Consider the following 19,431-nt stretch of genomic DNA (forward strand, 5'->3'; position numbering starts at 1 on the left):
AATACATATTTATGTGGAAATACACATCGTTATTCAGGCGATTTTATGTTAAGTGAATAAGAGATACGTGTTTTGCTTTGAGGTATCACTAACATATCAGATAAAAAGATGTATTTGTTACCAACCAATAGAAGAACTACCCCGTGCACTTTCATATTAAGTAGTAAACATGGTTTTTGGGTTGGCAATGCTGTTTAAGAGAAATATGTGAATGATTACACTTGGTAATAATATTACACTGTCACATACATATCATTATAAAATGAATGGCACACATAATTTAAAATTAATTATTACATAAATAAAACATGAACAAAAGTACAATATTAAATAATATTAAATAATCGTAGGCTCTATTATATTTCATTGAAACTAAAATTGGGTTTACAATAAAAATTTACCGATGCAGAAAGAGAATGGAAGTCTTCTTTTCATGTATCCTTAATTGTCACGAGATCGCAAACAAACTCTGCGTAGATACTGTAATTAGAATATACTTGTAGTAGGACAAAATGGCGGCTAATTATAGATGCACAATATACCTCCTTCCACCTAATAACGGTTGCGTCATACGTTTAATTACCCCCTCTTTGCCGCAATTACATGCATCCATGGCTTTACCGCAACTTAGTGCAAACAGATTTCACTTCTGACCCCAACAATGTAACACTAAACTATTTCAAATAATACTTAGATATTACTTCTTTTGTCTAATACCCTCGACCTCGAATCGAATAATCACAGATTGTTTTTTACACAATAATTAATTCCTACAAAATGTTGTGTTGGCACGTTCACATTGTTACTCAAAATGAAAACCTTGGACGTCGAAAAAATCCACCCGTTTACAATAACAATGGTCGCGAATTTGTCATTACAGCCGAACGTGACTGTAACCCAAACAGCACGCCTCGCATGTCTCGTTTATTTTAATATCACCCACATTTTTTACTCTTTTCCATCAATTTCATTTTTTTTATAGCCACTTTTTGTCTGGCAACGTGACGCCTTCGCTTTTTTTCGCCTAATAAATAATAATGAGGCCGGGAAACGTTCCATGTAAATAGTATAAAGTGGATTACCATAAGACCTTGTCTATATTGCTACCGCTGTAAAAACTCATGAAATCACGTAAACATGGACTTGATGAAAGTTTAATACAAATAGTTATCCACGTGTAGATTTTAATAGGAAACATTCTGTAACTGAATTTTTCTTACGAGTAAGGAGCCTTGATAAGTTGTAAAGGCTTCTGAAATTTTTATTATCACGCGATGTTGATAACTTGTGCTTCTCTTGTATTTTCCTTCTGGGAAAATGTCAGTTTCCTGCATACAAAAATTAGATTTTAAAACATAAATTTAGTTGAAACAATATGAAAAGGCATTAGGAGTTACATAATTTTCTCCTTGTAATACATAATTTTCTCCTTCCGTTTAAATTTGTCTGTAAATAATATTGTTACTGTGACTATGGAAAAATGTTTTAATATTGTCTCTTTGTTTCATGTACTATTCCTTGACGCCTTAGCATAAGGTAGATATTATTGACAATTACATCAATTAAGCGACCCCTTCAATCAACGTAGGTTCGTTTGTGATGTGCCAAACAAGGAGACACTGTCGAAACGATATTGATACGGCCTTCTCTATAAGGGATTGATTAGAATAGGTTCGAATAAATTCTCAATACACATTACCGTACGGGCCGAGATCGAATTATTCATTATTCGATCTATTGAATGCATAACAAGTGTATAAAATAAATGATCCAGAACATGTTTCTTGTGACCGCTTTGTGACGAAGCCTACGTAGGTATGTTAAAAAGAGAAATAAGATAATAGTTTATTTTTACAATACGACGTTATCCAGGTTACATGGAAATCTCAGAACGTGGAACGGAAAATTTTCGTAGGCACAACAAAGAATACCGGTTTAATTTCGTTTTTTTTGAGAGAGGAAAAATAAATATCCACTAAACAAATATACACACCAACAAAGTAGGAATCGTGACACCTGAATATGTTGACCACTACTTTATTTGCTGGTTTTTCTTTTCTTTTTGCTTTCATTTCGATAACTTATTAAGTGTCATTATTTGGGTACGCACAGATTTCCAGAATCCAGTATTATATTATTAGTGTTGTAAGGCAGAGTCACACTGTCATGTTAACTACAACTTTTTAAATAATTTATTACTTTCATAGATTTCTCACAGTTCTATACGAGAAAAAAGTCTTTCAACAACCGAATGAAATTAGTAAGGTTTGCCGACTCGTTCCGTAGCTTAGCAGAGCGATAGCCACGGTATGGTGAGTCCGCTGGTTCGAATCCAGCCAGATCGTAGGAATTTTTCTTTGGATTCGATCTTAATAAACTAGTTGAGTATTTTCACAAAAATAATGGAACATCGTGGTGAAAAAATAGCGTGACATTCAATAAAATTAGTATCATAATTTACGATTATTTTATTTTTAGGTACTCTCACCACAAATGCATTAAAATTCACATTGTAGCGAGACCCCAATCGCTTGACACTCTGGCTTTCACTAGTATTGTAGAGTATCCACAATATTCGCAGAGTTTGTGTAGTAATGGGGCCGTGACACGTATAACAACTTAATAATTAATAACGAAATCATTGTATTCACTTTATTGAATGTCACGTTTTACTACTATGATATTAAATATTTTTTTGTGAAATTACTCCACTAGTTTGTTATAGTTATTAATAGTTTTTATTGATTGGCGCTGGTTCGAATCCAACCGGATCGAAGGAAAGGTTGTTTGAAGAAATGTATATTTTTTTTCGCAGAGAATATGTTCTTTATAAAATGCAATATAGTATATTGCAAAGTGCGCCTACCGCAGCTTGCTGCAGCAGTTTGTTTAATGAAATGTTGCCTTATTTTGTAGAGGATAAAGTTAATGTCGCATTGCTCGTTTTAATGTAGCGCCACGTCTAGGCGATATGAATCAAGCCTAAAGTGTTCGATCTTCGTATGAATAATATTATAACAAACTAGTGGAGTAATTTCACAAAAAATAATTTAATATTGTAATAGTAAAACATCGTGACATTCAATAAGCTTAAAATTACAATTATTAAAACGACATCTCTAGTCAGCTGCTGGTAGCTGTAAAGGTACCTACCTGGCTGAGAAAGGAAATAGATTTGTCACAGATGACGCTACGGCAAAAAGTCGTTAAACCAAAACCAAAAACCAAAAAAAAAACCAAAAAAAAACCAAAAACAAAGGTCTGCAAAAACGACATAGAAAAATTCGTAAGCTCTGTTGGTTCGTTCCGTGGCTTAGTTGGCAGAGTGTCTAGCGCGGATTACTAAAGGGCGCTGGTTCGAATCCAAAGGAATTTTTCTTAGTTTTCGATCTTTGTATTAATAATTATAACAAAGTAAATAATTATTATGCTATAATAACGTAAGTTTGAAGTTGTTAGTGTCTTTGTTCCTTTTAACCTTTATTATTCCGAACGAACTGCACCCAGCCCCATATTTGCATTTAAGGCGTCTCGAAACGTCTATTAGACATTCGTGGACAGTATACACTTGCATATGCTTACTGTCTCTGGTCCACCTGTTAGGTAACTTCTTGGAATCGTCAACAATTTTATTTCACGTACTAAATACCCGTCGTCGACAACTTTGATGTCATTTAGCGAAAACAATGGAAAGATCTGCGCACAAAGTTGCATACTAATGTTGATATTTTATTTAAATACCTTATTCTTATTATGAACATGTCGTATATCCAAGTCCTGTTAAAAATATACTACATTTACGCTTAGATGAGTCATGTTTTCAATGGGTTCTTTACACTTCAAATGGTAATTTACCATTGCAGTCGTTGATTTAATGCTCAAGTCAAAATCACGGACAGAAAATAAGTCATTTATTCATAAATTATAAATATCTAACATTCAATGGATTGCAAAAAGAGGTTCTAAGTCGAGGTTAACTAATTAGTAACAGCTCGTAAAGTTAAATGCAATTTATGCTTTAAGTGGGCGGGCTAACAAGTGCTAAGTAGGTGCTTTTAAACCCTAATTGTAAAAAAAAACTAATTTTCATCAAAGACCGCGTCGTAATAATCGAAAAAATCGCATAAGGATGCTTTGTTTTCATTTAATGCCATTACATAATTGTAATGGCATTAAATGAAAACATTGTAATCAATGCCACTCAGAACTTTAAGTTGCAAAGATCTGAGGGGCGCTGCCACTGCGCTCGTCACGCCCAGAGACATAAATTGACAAGTCTCATGTACGTATTATTTCACCAGCACCCTTTTCTTTCCAAACCGGAACGCAGTAACTTGGACGAAGTCCTTCACAAGGAGATCTACTGCTATATTTATTATTATGAATGTATATGATTGATTTGCTTCCTTGTCAATTAAAACTTTGTTCTACTGTACTATTGTATTAGGTATCATTCCATTTTAAACTACTTGAAAAATATGATACCTTATAATGATAAACTTTATAATTATTTTAACTATTTTAATTACTCAAAAAATACAATTGTTAAAAATATATTTTCAAATTTTTCAAATTACCAAGCTTTTCAATAACATTGACATTTACAACATTATGACATCAGAAATATAAAATGTTTAACATGTACGTGCTTACATAATATAGTAATTTAAAAGGGCCACCGTTTGAAGTCGCCTCTACATCCTCACGGTTGTTATATGATTTCTGTTCCGTTACTGGGATGCGGGAGCGCATCATTTGGTCACGCATTCGATGCTGCGTGCAAACTTGCGGTATTCACATTTAACTATTCGATTTTCTACATATTTTCTTCAAGATATCAAACATAGAACGTACGTACACGAAATGTAATTAGTGTAACGTCTCCTTTATCCCATACATGGCCTGTTCACTGTCAAATTAAATATCAGAATGTGATAGTACGGGTTACGCCGATTCGTTACATTGATCTCAAACAGTCAACTGTGGACTTTTCAGTGCGAATTCCAAGTGCTTTCTGTGTAGTTCCCGCCTACTGCTTCTCCATAGAGAAGTATCAACAACGTAGTGACAAAAATCTATGATTTAAATTGAACATTTTATATTAAATGAATATGTAAGCACTCCGACAAGAACACACCAATGGTTTATTTCGGTAAATTTCATAATTAAAAAAATAAATATACATATTTCTATTTAATTTTTATAAAGTAATCAAATATTTAAAAAAATAACTTGATCCCTTGATGTGTGTATTTATTTTAATTCTTGTAAGTAGGTATATTTACCCGGTATTATAGTCGGTAAATTAGTACAACGTGAAAAGTAAACTAATACATGGAATATATACATTACATAAAAATATACAATTCCCGAACATCCATTAGCTTAAGCATTCTCAGCATACAGCCGCCCATCGCCACGTAAGTTAAACGTACGTGCTAATGCCACGAGCTCGGAAAACGGAGTAGTTCTTCATATCGTGCTAAGAAACCTATAAATTTAATGATAATAATAATATACCGGATAACCTTTTCAGTACCAGATAACCTTTTCAATATCCTGGTCTTAAATTCTCTGTACTATGAGTACCAGAGCAATGGAATTCACTCCGGGGCACTATCCACAACACCCAGACTCCAGAACCATTTCAGAAAAGTACATTTCCCAAATTAGTCTTACCAGGAATCGAACCCGGGGCCTACTTATCCAGCGTCCACAGGGTGATGCGATAATAATGACAAATTGTCTTAAAATCTATAATATTACGGTACAATTTTTCTTCTTGACACTGTTCTCAATTATTTTAACCATTTCATTTTTTTATTTTACTCTGTTCTCCATTGACGGTATCTGAAACTGTCAAATAAAAGTCATATACCTAGGAAAAACAGCAACTCGCGAACAGAGCACAGACGCAATTCAAACTCCATCTGCAAGCACCACAAAACTACCGTTATATCAAACCTTAATTTAACCGATTTGCATCGCTGTACCTTATGAGCTTTCCATGCACTTTTCGCTATCATAAAGTGATCAAATAAGTTGTAAATCAGTGAGCGTACTTTCTCTCATCTGTCTTTACAATTCTCTACGCGGTAGGACTCTGACATTTCGCAAGGTTTTTGCGGTATTGTATCTAATGATGGGTTCCGGGAGGCAAAGCGTTTTCGAATAGTCTTTACGAGCTTATGTGATTGGAAAATAGGTGTTAATGTGTATGCTTATATCATCATGCTAACTTAGTAATGTAATAAAATTCAAACTTCTTCTTTGTATCGCTTCCTCACTGCTAAGGATCGTGACTCCACTTCATCCTACCAACCATTTGCCTGCATCGGTTGCGTTCAGTCATATGGTGTAGTGCGGCACCTTGTGGGACTCCTACCTAAAGGTCTCTTTCCCTTCACCTTCCCTGTCACCAACAAACGCTCCAAGTTATCAGCATCTCTACGTGGCACATGACCAAAATATTGTATCACACGCTGCTTGCAAATTGAATACAGACGCTGTGCATTCTTTATCTTGAGTTCCTCAAGTACAGAGACATTGATGCGGCGGGCTGTCCACTGTATCGTTAACATTCTGTGCCAGCACCACATTTCAAAGGCGTCAATTCTCCGCTTGCCGTAAAAATCAAACTAAAACATAAAAAACTAACCTCAAAAGTTTATGGAATTACATCTATTTGCCAAGTTTTATAGAAACGGATTCTTCCTCTAATTTGGCACTCTTAGAGGTGGAATATTTTCATTTTCAATATTTTTCAATATTTTCGGAGTAATCGCGTAACATACCTTCTCCTTTTTTGAATTCGATTAAAAGTAATACACCCTCTGGTAGAACATTTCTTTAACAAAAAGTTACAAAATAAAATCAGCCATAAAACTTGCTTAAAATTCCACGTTACAATATTCTATATAGCAAAACCGACTGAGCTATCAAATACCACAACTGAATAACTCACTACCGCCAGAAATGAAAAAATCAAACAATTAGCAACATCAAAACCAAGCTTAATCATATTTCTTAAATAATTAATAGACTGATATCATTTTTATTATCCACTCCGACACACACAACACTGTATTTTTCTTTGTTCAACTTTAACTTTTGACATCCTGTACATATGTGGATTTTAGTAGCGGTAGAGCTCCTTGTGAAACGGTTCGGCCAGGTAAGTACGGCCACCTTACCTATTTCTGCCGCCAAGCAAATATGAGCATTACTGTGTTTCGGTTTTGAAGAGAAAGGGTGCTGGTGAAATCAGGCACATGAAACTTGTCAACTTGTCTGAGGGTGACAGGCGCAGTGGAAGTGCCCCTCAGATCTTTGCAATTTAAAACTTTGAGTGACATTACAACTACTATGGACAGGCGTGTCGCTTAACACTAGACGCATGACTTGTTCGTCCTGTCACATGGTATCATAAAAAAATTTCACTATTTATGTACAACGTACAGTAAAATCAAATATTACACTGCATCTTTTGCTTCAAAAACAATTGTGCTCAGGATAAATAGTCATCAAATATATTTTTTCACTTAAAAACATCTGGCAGTTGCAATTGGAAAGTAGGTACATCAGATCATTAGGTATGCAAGTTACGGAGTCTCGAACAAAAGACATTATAGCATCCTGTTCCCCGACACCACTCTTATTATTATCCTAATGACAAAAATTTATAGCTTCTTAAATTCACCGTGCTGCAAATATTAAGCACATTTTTTGTTTTTTTAGGATTCCTTTGCAAGGAAATCACCGTATTATTTCAAATGTGTTGGGCACAGGTGCTGATGGATAGAGTTTACGTTCAGTAGCTTCTTAATTTGTCAGGCTATAGTCTATCAAGACATCCTAATGTGGGTTAGGGAAATCAATATGATTGCATGAAATGAAACCATGTTTTTCGGGTCTAAACCGCGCAGGTATATTTGTTTTGTCAAACAAACCAAACGTTTCGGGATCTTTACAGAAAATGGCATAGTATGATATAAAGCATTTAAAAAAAAATCTATGAATTTAATGCAAAAAACCGGTAATCATGGATCACTTTAGTTCAACAATCACAATCACTTTAAAAAGTGAACTACAACAATAGTTCACTTTTTGAAGAGTTCAATTTGAACGGTAAATATTCAGAGAAAAATTTTTCGAAATGTTTTACAGCAAAATATTGCAGAACCCTTCATTGTGTCAATATAATTTTGGATCTTATTAAGTAAGAGATATGAAAAGGTGACCGGACTCGATTTGAAAGTATTGTCTCTTTGTAAGGAATTTGAAGACGTCATTGAAGTTGTAAATTTCAATGAACTTTGTTATGTGTTTTCTCCATTTCTTGTGGTTTTAAACTGTAGATAAATCTAAACGCAAACTTTGAAATTTGTGAGATAATCTGGACGTTAAAATCATGATTAAACTTAAACTAATCTGAATTTATTAGTGTAATTTTAATAAATCGATATATATATGCCTTATTTCAAAATTACTGACGTAAAAATTACAAGATATACAATAAAATTATGAATAAAAATAAAGGTCAAAAATTATCATCTATTTATGCTAAAAAAACAAACACGATCGAAGAGCTAATTTGATAGGCTATAAAATGTTCTTAATGCGATGCCATAAACATTTTTTTATTTTTTCAGGTAAGTTAACACCTTGATCCTTTGATGCCTTCACGGCCGTCTCTGAGGTAAGTATTTTTTGGTATTAGTTATAAAAAGTAAGTACGTAGATCTAGTGGACTATTTTCAATTAAATTGTTACATTTTATCTACGTGCGTACGTACTTTGTCCAACCACGTAACTACGAATGGTTTTTTTCATAGTATGTCACAGCATATTATTATGCATTAGTATTTTGTATAAAACATCCATTAAAATCAATTCTCATTTTTCAAATCTTTTCATAAGGCGATGGTGACAAAATCCGCACCCTAAATTAAATATAATTAATAGACAGTCTATATCAGTACACTGAATTAGATAGGGAGACTCAGCCACAGATTAAGCTATATGCACTATAACTTTTGAAAGTGCAAACTTGAACTCTGTATAACAACGTAAATTTTTCAACAAATGATTTGCATGCTATATGTTATGATGTAGAGTTTCTTTCATTGATCATTAACCCCAAAACTATAAATTAATATCAGGTACAATGCTCCTTTTTTTTAAATAAAGTTGCAGTGACAATGGTTTTCAAGATCGTAGAAATAAAACATGACACAATCAAACATTTCTATGTACTTCATATTAAAGAAACAAATATGTAAAATGCTTTAATTTGACCACAGCGTTAAGGACTTGACGGCGAAATAAAAATTCTTCAGTAATTTTACAAATTATGCTTGCGATAAATTGGCCCAGGTGGAGTTCACGATGACATTTCTATAGCCACTTAACTTTTTTGACAATTTTCTTGTCTTTAGCCATATAAAGCAATTGTACACAGGGTGTTATAAAACAAACCGTTATCAAAAAGAACATCCTTAAAGTTCTCAACAACCAAGCCGAAGGATAATTTTTTAAATATCTCTTATTTTCCGAAAAACAATTTTTCTCAAGTTTTGCACATTTTTAAATGTATGTATTCTGACGAATAATAAACACTAGAAGAAGGCTTGAGTTATATTTCAGCAATCGGATTAAGTCTACATTTAAAAAATTTTAATATTTACAGTCTTTTACTTCAATTTGAAATATGAATTGCGAAACATTTGTCAATGGGCTGGTACCACCTTACATTGGTTTACTTTTGTAGTTAAGCTTTAGGGTAAATTCGGTTATAATCAATGACAACATAGCGCAGCTATGAATTAACAAATGTTTACCTTAACAGTGAAATGCAAAGTGATCTGGTAAACCGAGTGGATGTGCCTTCTGGTTCAATGCGGCTACAATCGAATTTATTACTTTTCATATTGGTTATGCACGGATTCATATAATGTAACACATTTTTTTGTATTTATGATACTAAGTAATGGGACAAACAAATCGTGCTCCTGGTGGCAAGCGACACGCCTGTCCATAACAATGTCAGAACCATTCAGAGCTTTAAATCACAAAGATCTGAGGGACACTGCCACTGCGCCCGTCACCTTGAGACATAAGTTAACAAGTCCTACGTGCCTGCAATTTCACCAGCACCGATATCCTTCAACAACTGAACGTAGTAGATAATGCAGCCATTACTACTTGGCGGCAGAATTAGATAACGTGGCAGTGCTTCCCAGGACGAACTATTTCACATTAAGTTCTACTACTCCTAAAATATATAGCCATATGATGTGTGACTTTTTTATAACACACTGTATATATAACATTAAATTTATTTAACACGACATGCTTATTGACTGGGCCAGTGTAAACACTGGCTCAATAAAAGTAATGATATTACGTTTTTATGAAAACCCAAAAAATTCTTGACATACGCTCAAATGTAATTTTGTCTGTTGAATTAATATCACTGAAAGTGTAAACATTTTAAAATTATTTTATTTTTTTACGGTACATACCGTATGTTTATAGATATAAACATACAAGGTGTCACGGAAAGAAATAACTTTAGACCGAAATTAAAAAATACTTTTGTACTACAGATTTAAATGAAGGCTAAATAATTACTTCGCATAAAAATTGTTATTTGGCTAAAGTTCTTAACCTGACCTCTTTTACAACACCTCGTTTACTTATAAATTGTAATAAATTTACTCACAGGAATAACTCTCTATTTGAAGATTTCGAGCTTAAAATTGGAGAGCGAAATCTCATAATTATTTTTTCAACAATGTACGTGCATCTTTATATACTTTAGATACTTATTTCAATACGATAAACCATTTTACATAATAATAGATACAATCTTTTGTATTACAGATGACTAATTATTTTAAAGTAATAATTACTGACCAGCAGTGGGACATAACGGGTTAATTAATTAATAATAATAATAAATTACTAACCATTATAAAACTTTGGGCACCAATCTCGGACAATATAATTAAATTTTATTTATATATTGTATACTGTTATCTTTATTGTCTTTGAGTAGAAGTTATATAAAAAGCAAAACCAATACTTAATTCACTTCAACAAACCTAGACATGGACATCCTGTAGACGTACGGCCATAATAGGTTCTCATAATAATTTGACAACTGTAGTAAATAGCATAGTATCAAAGTACATTTTTTTTAAAGGTCCATAAAGAAACACAATATTATAAATCCAAAATACTCAATTTCTTTTTAACCTTACCTACCACATTAGCTTAAGAAATTCCTTTTTCACATTATACAATGTATTTATCTCATATCTGTTTGAATCTGCATTTAAGGCGAGTCCGAGTCTCATGCAAATCCCATACAATACCAGATGGAATGTCCATCACTCGATGCTATTTTGTTTTTCTTCAATCTGAATGCCTAATGTGCACATGTCTTTTTATTCTACAACAACGCTCGAATATATGATAATCGCTTATTTTAGTATACAATATATACGTGTATTATATATATTGTATACTAAAATAAGTATAAGTTCTTAAATATTTTTGTATTGGTAATTTATGTTTTTAATATTGAATTATAAGTTTGAATATATTTTGCTGTAGGGCTCCTTGTGAAAGAGTTCCTTCAAGGAGGTCTAGGGGTCAGGTGGAAGAACTCCACCTGACCTATTTCTGCCGCCAAGCAGAAATGTGAGCATTATTGCGTTCCGGTTTTGAAGGGTGATGGTGAAATTACAGGCACATGGGACTTGTCAAATTATGTCTCAAGGTGACGGGCATAGTGGCAGTGCCCCTCAGATCTTTGTGATTAAAGTTCCGAGTGGCACCGCTACTGTTATGGACAGACATACCACTTGCTCGTCCCGTCACTTGGTACACAAAAAAATACAAATACCTAACTGAATTCTAGAAATGTAATTAACAATATGACACCTAATTCATCATTAATTTACTGCGTGAAACAAAAATACTAAAAGCTTTATTGGATATACTGGCTTCATATCGCAGTGGGGGTTAAAGAAATCAACTTCTATAATTGTGTACGCCCTATAATTGCGCTTCTATAATTGTGTAAGTTAGCAGTAATCGAGCAAAAAACACGAAATATATAAACATTTTATTTAAAGTATCTGCTCGAAAAAACCAGCTAATAGACGTAGTGGCTAGAACTACTCATTAAGAGAAACTACTTTTTGTTACGCTTTCGGAAATTAAATGTTAAATTAAAACTTATGAAAAACAAAATTGCAGGTGATACGGGCACGACCGCCTATGTAGGCGAAGCCGGCTTTCTGGTATTTACCTTTAATTAAATTAAAAACAAACACGGCACAGTCGAACGCATGTTCCTCGCAAATTACCTACAAAATTGCATTAATAATGCATTTTCAATTAGTTCCCGACAAAACGGTTTATTGTACACAGAAGCTGTAAGAACATAAACCTTTTGTCGTTCCACTCGCATCAGGCATTATTGAAAAAGCCGTTTTCTACCAAATTCCCCTTGTATAATCAACGCTTTTCTCGCGTATTTTTATTGATTCTCCCAGGCTCGTTCCCCCTCTCGCCTCCAAGGAAGCTGGGTTGGGAGCAGCCTCCTACCGCGCATTCATAATCGTATCGACACACGACACATTTTAGTCGAAGAAAACCACCTTAATTTCACCACACACGGTCCTTTTTTCCATATCTGCGATTCGTGAAAGAATGGAGCAGAATCGTGCGTTACCAGGCACGAGACATTAAGCGTCATATAAATTACATTAGCATATAAATAAAGTATTTTTGTTGCGTCGGTCCGTAGCACTGGCTCTTTTACGACGCTCACTCGTCGGTCTCAGGGTTAACCCGCGACATTTTTGTTCTCCTTTTTAGATAAATCCACGGTCTTAACGACCGTAAGCAAATACATGTTATTGGTATACGTTTATTGCTTATTCGAACTCATAAATAATGCGATTCGAAACATGAAATTAATTTCGTTATGAAAACGAAACGTAAACATAAGATAAAATGGAATGGCATTTCCATTTTGAATTAAGAAGCTAGTTCCAATTAAGTATAATAAGATTTATTGTTGGTGTAAAGCAGGTGTATTTCACACAAACACGTTTTTTTGCTTTATAGGTGGTTTAAAACTGCCACCTATGATATCTAAATTAATACGTTCATTAGATCGGATTAATTCCAGTATTTTTATGACTCTGAAGTAGAACGCGTAGTGGATATGTAATAAAACTAAGCCCATCGCGATGAAGATTTTAACATCGAGTAATTTCAAAAGAAAAACAGTGTATCCAAAGGTAATTGCAACATCATTATCCATCGGGATTGTAAGAAACTTCATACGTATATCTATAAGCTACACAGTCTCGATCGTTTCCCAGGATAAATGGAACAAACAAAGATAGGAAACGACCAGCGACAGATAAAGGGGACAGTTTGTAAAGCGTAATTATTTCTGTGGAGGAAAAAACTCAAAAAGAAACTGGCATTGTCCTTACACTTTTGTCTACTCAACCTTTTCGTTCTAGTCTCGCAATTCCCACAAATTCCTTGCGTATACTTAACGACATGGATTACGACAATACAAGTATGTAATAGGAATATGTATTCTACAAATGAAATTGTCAATTTTGGGAGGCACGTGTACCCCACCCCCTTAGAAATTTATTCCCAAAGGTATGACGTTCAATCATGACTTTTTTCATTTCCCTCTCGTGAATTTTCCTCACATATCCACACGTACAGCTATAGTGTTTGTACGACGCATAGAGTAAAAGAAAATAGAGCGTTCACGTACAACATTGTCAAGGTCAAAATCGTGAAAGTTGCCTTAGTTTTTGTGATAGATTTTTAGTGTTTCATTGTAAACTATTGACATTGAAATATGGTCATAAAACTATTCTCATATCCTTTCAGTATATAAATGTACAGGCCTTATCAATGTACCTTAAATCAAACAAAAATGTATAAGATTTCCAAAATCGTAGATTAAGCCAGAGAAGTCAATTTGTAGTACCTCTTATACTAACTATATTTATCGACTACACAGTGATGTATAAACCACATTAGCCATGTTGGCCGGGAGTTGTGTCTCGAATACTAAGATGGGAAGAAAAATTACAACCCAGATCCATATCTTGCGAGATCGAAACACATCTAAGAATCTTTTGGGGCATAATTCGGGCGCGACACAGAGATAGATGATGCCGACGGCCACCCTCTTGATTGAAGCTTCGGAAAATATGTCACAGTATAAGGTCACCACTTGCCTTCTTATTTTGCGATGAACTTTGACAGCTTTATTTATTCTCATTGCTGAAAATTTGGGTTAATGAACATGATTTATAAACATGCTATTATACACATTTATACACACTTGATTAATATTGTTTTTGGGTAAATAATTACTAATCACACTACACATCCTGTTAACAAACTTTGCGTCACAAAAGAATGATAAAAGCGTGCCTTCCGTCACAGATATACAAAAAACTTCAGCATAACAGGCTCATTTCCATCCAAAACCGTTTCACACCAAAACCCGTCCCAGCTCATCATTACACTTGTACAAAAAAAGAATAGACGAAAAAATTGCCTAGTCAAGAACAAATCAAAAATATATGCACCCTTCCTTCCTACGTGACGTGATTTTCGAGAAGTACAATTTACATGAACACCGTCACCTCGCGTGCCTCGATTTTTTATTTAAATCGTACTATTTAGATATGCTGATAGATATATCTTGCTTTTACTATGGTAACGGAGCATTAAAATATTGTATTGTACAAGTTTTGGCACGAGATGTGAATGTTTTTGGGAATCAATTTGTTGTTCTTTGTGTTGGTGTCGTGAATAATTTGTTTGGCATCCTTGGGTTGTATGGACATTTGTAACTACGTATGATTACAACCTTTTTTTTTTTAAAGAGACCATATTAGCGATGGTTGTGTATTATTGTGTAATTTTTAAAATTTTTATTGACTCGGGAGTACTACAGAAGGATGTCTATGAAATGGTGGAAATATTCAAAAGGTTTATTAAGGACATAATTTGTAACAATTTTTATTTTATAATTTTTGTAAAAACGCACGCACACGCACACACGCAACATAACCCGCACTATGGAAAGCCTATGTCGCGGGTGCCATGGACACATAGACAACCACAAATTACACCCAAACTCACGAGAGAAATAAATGTGGGCCATACAAACATTTCTCCTGGCCCGGGAATCGAATCTGGGACCTCTGCGTGGCAATCCGGCATGGTAACTGTTCGGCCACAGAGGCAGTTAAACGTTTATACTTGTAGATTCGTATTTGACATTTTAAGTTAAAATCCACAGAGAACTATGGGAAATTTGAATTTAGTTAAATTAGGTGTACGAGAATTTAGAATACAGAATATTAGTTCTTAAATTTTGTCATGAACTAAAACATCGTAATGTTACAATATAAAATATATCATATAATCGTTCATGATTCTAAATAATACCAAAGTAATAAGAATATTATCTAAGTTCTCCAAAACGTATATATAATTCAAAAAGTATCTATGAAATAAATATTTCATCCAATAAAATCGACTTCTAACGTCATGTCGTACCCCTATTTATAATAGAAAAGCCGACTAATACCCGCTCGCACCCCGCGCCACCCCCCACTCCCGTGCCTTATTTCCTTCATAAAGCCTCCTTATCTGCGATTTCAAGCCCATTTCATTTGAATGTTCGCCAGATATGTTAGTTTTTTACCCCTTATTGCTGTTCTTTATTACATGTGTAAATCATGGGTTTTTTTCCAGATATAGTTTAGGTATATAATAAGTACCTTATCTAGTTCTTTTGTTAATCAATTCACGTCTTATAACATAGCGCGCAACCACTTATAAAACCAAAATGTATACGCCTCAGGAATACTACGTAATAACCATCGCAATTAATATGTATAATTAATTATCGACATAAAAAATACTACTATGTACACATCCAGTTCTTCAGTGACGAAGTTCATTATGAAGGTCCTGAAGAAACGGGCAGATATATACGACTTTCATCCCCTCAACCTCTTAACTGTCCTATCACAGCCTCTGTTCTTATATACGGACCCTAATGAAGGCTCGAGGCGTCGATGAGTCGTAATTAAACAGTACCACGCATGCGCCGCCCCGCCCAGCGCCGCAGCCTCCCCCCTTAATTACTGCCAAGACATTACCCCTTAATGCCTTTATGTACGACCTTGTTTTCCAACGTAATTTCGGAACATAATTAGATTTTGGGTTGGATGGAATATTATTAAAGTAAAAGAACGACGAAATTAATTCAAATTTTTTTTTCAGTCAATTATACGAAATCTTCATTGAACATAATATGTATTTTAGCTTTAATTTTCAGTACAATTTCAAAAATTAGCAACTATAGAACACTTTCAATAGCACAATATTAATCACATTATTTCTGGAAAGCTTTATCATGTTACTATGTTATCCAGAGTGTAAACGTCTAAAACGAATTACATAGAGTACATAGCTCCCTCTATATGGAGGCAAATGTGCTCATTTGTTACAGGAGAGCCGGTGGAATGCGCCGCACGTCCGTAGCTTTCTCATTTTTCACTACATTGGTTTTACGTGTGAATTATTGTTCAGCGCTCTTTTCCGTCGCACTTTTGTTTGGTTTGTTAAAAGGTTTCAGTAATGGAATTGTAGATGTAATAGACATTATTATTATATTCTTTATTTTAAATCTAATATCAGACGTAACCAGAATAGCCTATTGGTTTGACCTACCACCTCTCAAGCAGATGCCGTGGGTTCGAATTCAGGCCCGCACCTCTGAATTTATGTGCGCAATTTAAGAGTCTGTACTACTTTTTTTATAATATCAAGTGACGGGACGAACATCGTGTGCCTGATGGTAAGCTATACACGTGTCTATAACAGTTGCAGTGCCACTCAGCTCTTTAAATCGCAAAGATCTGAGGCATACTGCCACTGCAGCCGTTACCCTGAGACATAAGTTGAAAAGTCCCATGTGCCTGTAATTTTACCAGCACCCTTACCCTTCAAAACAGGAACATAGTAATGTTGACATTACTGCTTGTCGGCAGAAATAGATAAGATGGCAGTACTATCCTGGACGAACTATTTCACAAGGGGCTCTACTGCTACTAAAATGGTTTATTGGGTGCAGTCTACTCCGTAGTAGACCCAATATTTGTCGCGATTGCTAGTGAACTCAGGAAAGGTATACTTTTTAAAAGGCAAACTTTACTCGTTACTCTACTTATTTATAAAAGAAGCTTCATAATAACGATATCATTTCACATTCTAAGAACACATAAAGTTAGTACAAAAATAAAACTCCCGTCTCTGATAAACTAACTTTGAGTTTATTTTTACCATTTACACTTGATAATGCATTCGAAATCTGCCTCGATGTGCCTGTAATATAACCATGTATACCTCAAATGGCTTTGGTTGATTCCGCAAAACAGTGAAAGTGTTGAATCAATGACTTTGATAAAAATATATAGTAAAATTAAGGATATACACTTGTTTACTATACAGTGTGAAAACACGATTCCTAAAAACTCACGATAGAAAAAAAATACAAACTTACCTCAAAATTTTACAACAAAACCGCTGTATTTTATAGCTACTTTACATATACCAATGATTTTTTATATCAACTGAACTAAACAGAACACGCATACAATACGATATACATTTTTCAAATGGCTTTAATTCCAATTGCAAAAAATAAATTCTGAAATAAAACCAGTGTCCCTGTCGCTCGACCTAAGCAAAATGAACCGTATTAGTACGGGAAAAAAACTGAATTCGAGCCAAGGCAGTATTGACTCTTAAAGTGAAATTTACTATGAGCTTTTCGGTGAAGGAAAACATCGTGATGAAACCTGCACCTCGAAGAAGGTTCACAACCCTCGGAAAATCCTTGCCTGTGAGGAGACCCGGGTCCAGCGGTGGGACGTATAAATGGGTTGATGACAAAGCAAATATCACACTTAAAAGAATAACTATATTTCTTGGAATTCTGAATCGACACAACTTAAACATCTATTTTTATGAGAGAATTAGTTATCTCGAACCTTACAGAGATATTTAAGAAGTATTAAAGAGCTATTGTAGTCTGAAAGAAAGAGTTCTTCTAGAGAAATAATAATACATGATAATAATAGTAATAATAGTTGATATTTAAATTGAGTTTCAAATAGATATATAATAACTTATCGCGGGTGCAATGGACACACACATAGACAACCACAAATTACACCCAGACTCACAAGAGAAATAAATGTAGGCCACACTAATATTTCTGCGTGGCAGTCCAGCATGGTAACCGTTCGTCCACAGAAGGAGTTAAGTTGTGAAGTACTGCCAATTTACTCATTTCTGCCGCCAAGCAGTAATATGAGCATTACTGCGTTTAGATTTTGAAGGGTTAAAGTCGCTGTTGAAATTACAGACTCATGGGACTTTTGTCGCAGTGGCAGTTCCCCTCCGATCTTTGCAATTTAAAGATCTGAGTGGCTCTGCAACTGCTATGTACTGGCGTGGCGTTTACCACCAGGCGCACGACTTGTTCGTCCCGTCACTTGGTGTCATAGAAAAAAGCAACCCTACAGCGTAAACGTCGTAAACGGCATTACTTCCCACGTAAGTCACTTAACCATACCTACGTCATAGCAACAAAATATCATTTCACTATTTCGAATAGTCCCATTTTGTATGCACACGCGATTCACGTCTTCAAACTTTAAAGCGAAATTGGGAAATTCCTGGACAAGCACACATTAAAAGTTGGCACGATATTTGAATTTTTTCAATCCCTCCGAGATTGTATTCTTAACTATTTACATACAAGAACTCTTGTATTGAAAATATTATTTATTTTCGAATTATTCCATTATTACTTTTTCTAGACCTTTTGCATGAGTATTTTTTCTATGAACACTTTATTTTCGTTTGTCAAAAATACGATTTACATACAAGTAGCTGTGGTAGCGTAATGGTTTGACCTACCACCTCTCAAATAGAGGCCGTGGGTTCGGATCCGGGTTCGCACTTCTGTTTTCAAAATTTATGTACGAAATTTGACTTGAAATTCACCATTAGCTTTTCGGTAAAGGAAAACATCGTGGTGAAACCTGCACGTCGAAGAAGGTTCACAACCCTCGGAAAATGTGTGAAGTCCCCAACCCGCATTGGGCATTTGTTGATGATGAATAGTAGATATTGAAATTAATTTACAGTATAGTTACTTTCATAACACACCTAAATAATACATTCTAATAATACGAAAAAATTGAGCGAAATAAATTACCTGCTTATACCTAAAACCATGTTTACTAAAGGATATAAAGGATTCTATTCCCCATTACAAAGAAC

General features: G+C 34.5%; 1 protein-coding gene across 2 annotated transcripts in view; it reads left to right on the top strand.

The window, feature by feature from the left end:
• The window catches only part of LOC113227948 (zinc finger homeobox protein 3), a 114,157-nt gene that overhangs the window by 39,629 nt on the left and 55,097 nt on the right, over positions 1-19,431 (top strand). Inside the window, exon 4 of one of the 2 annotated variants that reach the window (XM_026461062.1) lies at positions 1,531-1,536. The exons of the other annotated variant lie outside the window; for it this stretch is intronic. Within the exon in view, the coding sequence (XP_026316847.1) occupies positions 1,531-1,535 (5 nt within the window). The 3' untranslated portion in view covers position 1,536. The remainder of the gene's footprint in view (positions 1-1,530; positions 1,537-19,431) is intronic. 2 annotated transcript variants of the gene reach the window in all.

This window comes from Hyposmocoma kahamanoa, unplaced genomic scaffold (genome assembly GCF_003589595.1).
Source record: "Hyposmocoma kahamanoa isolate Upper Pololo Valley unplaced genomic scaffold, ASM358959v1 220, whole genome shotgun sequence".
In the NCBI taxonomy this organism is placed as follows: domain Eukaryota; kingdom Metazoa; phylum Arthropoda; class Insecta; order Lepidoptera; family Cosmopterigidae; genus Hyposmocoma; species Hyposmocoma kahamanoa.